General features: G+C 41.6%; 1 protein-coding gene across 1 annotated transcript in view; it reads left to right on the top strand.

Moving 5' to 3' along the window:
* Positions 1-3,663: 3,663 nt before the first annotated feature.
* rtn4r (reticulon 4 receptor) overlaps positions 3,664-6,000 on the top strand; it is a 48,835-nt gene continuing 46,498 nt past the window's right edge. Inside the window, exon 1 of the mRNA XM_085295264.1 lies at positions 3,664-4,221. Within this exon, the coding sequence (XP_085151390.1) occupies positions 4,200-4,221 (22 nt within the window). The 5' untranslated portion in view covers positions 3,664-4,199. The remainder of the gene's footprint in view (positions 4,222-6,000) is intronic.

Here is a 6,000-nt window from a genome sequence, read left to right as displayed (position 1 = left end):
CAAGCTACCTTGCTTTTATTTCTACTTTTTAGGTTAGTTTTTAATTTGCTAAATAGAGTTCTCTAAATATGTCCGTGAAGGTTCTCAGTCATCCAGGTCATCGTAGTCTAAGGAGCTTGGAAAGAAAAACGTCTGGACTTCTTTGAGTTGCTTGAAGACGTTTCACCTCTCATCCGAGAAGCTTCTTCAGTTCTAAGGTCAAAAGGTGGAGAGTCTCAGATTTAAACCCAGTGGGAGTTTCCCCCCAAAGAGGGACAAAGGACCCCCTGATGATCCTCTACCTAATCACATGAGCCAAGGTGTGAAAGCGGGTGTGGGTCACCAGTTCTCTAAATACATAAAACAAAGTCTGCTGCTATTTCCTATAGTATTTGAAAGAAAGATGTACAAGTAAATCATCTCTTCACAACGTAATTTTTTTTAAAAAAAAGTCAGTATATAAGGTAATTCAAGGGTTCAATTTTATATAACACCAATTCAATCATTTTTCAGAGGAACAAAACCAGAACTTTCTTATTCATATAATATTTTTCACATACCACTTTCCAAAGTTAAAATGTGTATTTTTAATGTGAAATACACCAATGACCAATGTCAGGATTATGAGACACTTAAAATAACTCTCATTCAACAACTGGTATTTAAAAAAGGCAGAATTGCCTTGGATTTTCTTTACCTATCATATTTCACAGACTCATACTGTGAAACTCAGCCAGCAGGGATTCTCACCCTGAGGAGGATTTACATTTTCATTCCTTTTCTTTACACATTTTATTTCTTTTTTAGTATATCCAAGCATTTTTACCCTTCCTAACCTCTGCTGTTGGTTTGGGAAACTTTTAAAAAGCCTATTGCCTAAAGTGACAAATGTACTAATCCAGCTCACATTTAGACTAGCAATGCACAGATAAGGCAAAGAATATCTCATGAAGGTAACCACCTACATCTTTATAACTATTGTAGAATATTTACATAGTGTTGAAAGTGTGGAAAACATAAGGAAGCGTTATCAGGCAGGGGAATGTATAAGCCATGGGGTGCCCTAAGGAACCTCCGTGACCTTTTTCAAACTCAAACATAACTTAACAAAAGTATCTTCAAACTGTTCATTCTGTAATCCAAAGTGTGTAAAGGGAATATGCTTTAGCTGTCATTCATATACTGTGATTAACACTGGCCCTGCTGTAGTTCCTGTGGCAGTGGAACACAACTAACTTTCCTATTACCAAAGGAAGTCATTTATGCCCCTGTTCTCCTTTTGATCTGTCAGACTTGGGATGAAAAGAATAGTAGAGTCTCAGCCTAGGGATCCACTGCCTTTGAGACTCAACAGCTTGACTCATTTCATTACTGTCATGAATTAAAGATCCCCAATCTCCTTTTTTTTTCTATTCGCATGGCAATGATCCACCCTTAGTTAATTTACAGTCACTCGTTGTGCAAGGCCTCCAGCCTCAAAGCTCCCACGACAATTTACCTGCATCCTTTTCACTTGCTGGTGCATATCATTGTGATATACTGTAATAGGGTTGGCAGAGGACTCAGTAGTAAGCGTGCATGTTGTATAATGAGCAGAGGAAGTGAGAATAATCACTTGCATAGCATCCGTAAGTTCGTAGCACGAGAAGACGTCATGACAACTGAACCAAAATAATATTTTTACTGGAAATAAAATTGACTGGGGTTATATTATGGAAATATCTTGTGACCATGTCAACACTAAATGCTGTGACTTAATTAAGATCTCATTTCATATGCAACTCATGTCTGTTTCATGATATTTTGGTTCGAAGACCTAACACACACTCAACATTCTTGCAGTTCCTGTTGCTGTTAATACTGGGAAATGCAACTTTTTGTCTGCTCATCATGATTAGTATTATTTTTCTGTGAAAAGCTTCCAAAACAGCACATGAAAAAGCAGCACACGAAAAGCATTTTGTTACCATTCACTCAAGGACACAAAAATGCATAACGTAGAAGTGCATGGCAGGATTATCCACAAACATGTGTTTGTCCACATGGATGCATTAGGATAAAGCATGAGAGGCAGAGACGACTGTGAAAGGTGACAGCACTTCCTTTCTGGCAGGGTGACCTGGTTCTCAGCGGGTTGCTGAGGCGGCTTTGGACTGTCTCTACTGGCCATCTGGCCATGACGGTCTCCACTGTGAGCAAATACCAGGCTAGTGGCTCACCGACATATTCTGATAGTGTGATTCATTATTGGTGGTAGTTGTAAGCTTGGGATTAGCCTGCTGCATTCTCCATTACACTCAGCTAAACCACCCACCTGGCTGCGGTTTCCATTCACCTGCTCCCCATGGTAATCTTGTATCTTTTATGTCCCCATGTACGTACAATATTGTAATATGCAATGTGTTAATCTTGTGCCTGTATGTGCTGCGAATCAACAGTTAAACTGCTTTTCCAAATACAAATCTGAGAATGGTATGTGTAATTTTATCAACGTTAATTCCAGAATTTCTTATTGAAAACTAAATATAAGAAATGTACCTTCCACTTTAATTTCAACAGCTTCTCTGCCTGTGCTTACAAATACATTGCCAGTGTGATTGCTTGCTGTATCTAAGGCGAGGTGGGAGACATCATCTCGAGATGAGGCTTCTCTTTCTCTTTCTGTGATGCTGAAAATCAATTTTTGTGTCTGTCGGTAGGGGGCGTGTGATACCTATAGATAATAGCCCGCTGCTGCTTCTTCAATCCTCCAGGGTTTCAGCAAAACCCATCAAAGGTGCAGGCCAAAGACAAGGTGAATTGGTCTTCGAGCCAATCAGCGTTAACAGTGCAGTAGTTAAGTAGTTTAATCCTTTCGTAAAAATAAAGGTTATCACATCCGATACACTGAAAAGGAATTCATAATGATGGATTCCGTTGAAAGTATAAAGACATGAAAAAATATTTTAATTGTGTTTTCAATAGACATTTTCACCTAGCACAGTTTTGTTTTCATTGTTCTTTTTCTATATACAAAAGAAAACATTTCCAGAAGTAGTTAAGGGTCTCAGGTGAGCCTCAGGATTACAAATGTTATTGTAACGGTTCAGTTAACCAAGTAGAACTGAGATCTTTGTTTCTCACGGCTTTAACAACTACACCTACGTCAGGACAGCCAAACTGAAGTCCCCAGGAGGAAGCTTGGGTCCCTGCAGGAAGCCTGGCTCTCAGCCTGTCTTTTGGGGGTGTTTTCGTATGCATGTGCGTGCCTGGCCATGTCCGATCCAAATAGATTCGCCTCACGTCACCTTCCTACCCACCACCAGCCCACCACCCCTGCACATAAAACATTCATTAGAGCACAGCCTAGCACTGTAAGAAATGTCTCTCCAAATAAGTCATTAAGTATCAGATTCACTCTTTGATTCTAGGAATGACACCAGTTACCTAAAATTATGATTATTATTGTTATTTTCAGTTCAGTTTTGTTTGTGTTCAGTATTTTCTATAAATAGCCTCGGACATAAAATCTAGTCTTTCTTTTATTTGCCATGATTAATAGCCCATGCACTCAGAATTAGGAGGGATATTTTTTGCAGCGTGATACAGACCCATAAAACATTCATCTTCGAATTCTCTCTCTCCCTCTTTCTGTCTCTTTCCGCCAAACGCCCCTTGCCGCCCCGCCCTCCCTTTCCACCTCTCCGTGGTAAACGCACACTGGCGCGCACCAGTGCGACCGACAACCGTGCTCATACCACACACTTTTTTTCAGTGTACTTGGGAAATACAGAGGGGCAAGTAATCAGACTGGATATCTGCTGCGATTTCAAAAGATGGATTCAATACTCGGTTTTCGCCTGTGCCGTTGATTCTCCACTTCTGCGTTAACACTTTGAGCTCTTCTCCCGAGCTGTTTGCGCGTCCTATATTTGGGGAGGTGTCGACTGGTGCGTCGAGTCTACTGATCCCAAATTGGATGTTTATTGCTGACTGTTTTTGAATCTCTCGTCCACATGACTGAGCCAGGGTGCAGCTGGAGACGTGGCTCCCCACTCGGGAAGACCTACGGCTAAAGTTTGAAGGGTGCAGGGGTGCTTTAGTCTGCCTGTTTCCCGTCTTGCACTGGATTTGCAATAACCCATAAATTGCAATAATTAGCGGATTTCCTATCTATCTCCGTATACGTGGGATTCATTCTCGGAATTATAAAGCCTCTGGATTTCACTTTCATCTGAATCATGAAGACCGTTATTATTGATGGTGAGTACACATCAGACAGCTGGACACCTTTGTAAAGTTTTCACATATATCAGACAGTAGGATCCCGCTGGGTTACTGCGCACTGATAAAATCCACAACGGTGCAGTGTCACCGCTCTGTGGAGGACAGACAGAAAGATAAATCAGGTGTCCTAATTGGAGTTGACTCCGTTCAACACCCCCGAGGTTTGATTAAAATAAGGTATGGCTATCAGCATGACAATAAAAAAATAATCGAAAGAAATCGAAAAATAAAGCCTTTATATACAATCAAATATAATTTTATTGTTGGAACGGAAGAAAAAAAAAACTAGAAACAGAAGTGTCGGCTGTAAACGACCTTGAATCAGTGGCTCTCAATTGAGTCATAATTCGGATCTTATCTTGTGCGTGTCTTGCTTTCCCTTTTTGTATGCGTATGTCAGTGAGAGTGCGCACGAGAGAGCGAGAGGCCGTGTACTGTTTGCAGTGGTCAATATGCTCTGCATGATATCGCAACTTAAACCGGGCATCCGCTTCTGCCCGTCTGGACGCTGTGGGCTGAGCGTTTGATGAAGTCTGCAGATGGTCCGCTTGGCGGCCCAGTAATACCGCTTCATTCCCCAGCTCCTTGGCTTATAATTGGTGTTTTGGTGGCATCGTCCCACTCAGGGTGCCGCCAAAGTGACGGGAAATTGGGCCTTGTAGCTTTCATGACTGGACTTGGAGCTATTCTAATGAGGGCAAGAATGCTTTCTCAATTCCGCCAGAAATGGTTAAGAATTTAATTTCTTGTCAGTTGTTTGAGTGTGTGTTTGTGTGCGTGAGGACACTCACGGAGAGCTAGAGGGAGGGTGGGAAAGGAAGGAGGATGCAGCACCTGGCGTGTCATTGTGTCTCTTCCTGCACCTGACTGTAACCCTGTGTTTTTGTTTTTTTTGTTTTTGGCTTTTTTTGTTTGTTTGGTTTTTTTTTAGTGATCTAGTCATGTTTACTGCAGTGCAGAGTGTATAACACAGATATGACATGTGCTGTTTGGTCAGCAGCACCGAGGCTGTAACATCCACTTGGTTCAAATAAGATATTGTGGAAAATCTTAATTTCCACTTTGCCCCACCCGTGCATAGACTGCCCCAGCACTGTCACATGCATACACCACTGCCACAGTGCTTATGCAACATGCTGTACACACTCCATCTTCCTCATGTTCATGACTTGGCTAAAACTGCAGGAATAGGGTAAGAAAGCTGCAGATTATTGTGGGGATACAGAATAACTTTGCTTTTCACAAGTAGCAAAATCAAAGAGGCACATCTGCTTGTGCATTCTCTTTGATATGTCACAGGGTGATGCAAATTCAAGTGCACACCCCTTCATTGGCACAGAATGGCTCTGGGTCCCTCAGACCCTACAGGCAACCTTTCATTACCCAACTGCTGGCATGATTTAGCACCACGCGTCTGACACACACCTATGTCTGATTTTTATTCATTTTTTTTTGTTTTTGTTTCTGCTGCAATTATAATTGGTATCCATCTCTCAGGCTCCTGATTTGGCTGAGAAAATATGGCCTGCCTTTTCTTGTGTTTAAAGTGTCACAATGAGGAGGGACTTTAATTTACACTCTTTTTCACCCAGTCAGCATATGATCAAATGCCTCTGTGGGAAAGCTGTTGCTTGGGGGTGCCGTCGCTCCCTGTCTACTGCCAGGCAAAGCCAATGAAGCCCAAATGAATGGATAAAACCATTATAGTGGAACTGAACGCTTTCTCTTTGAAACCACTACACATTTAGGGCATTT

This window comes from Mchenga conophoros, linkage group LG12, assembly GCF_057382185.1.
Source record: "Mchenga conophoros isolate Kocher_MC1m ecotype Shallow Benthic linkage group LG12, M_conophoros_male_GT1.1, whole genome shotgun sequence".
Classification (NCBI taxonomy): Eukaryota; Metazoa; Chordata; class Actinopteri; order Cichliformes; family Cichlidae; genus Mchenga; species Mchenga conophoros.
This window is presented reverse-complemented; position numbering and strand designations above follow the sequence as displayed.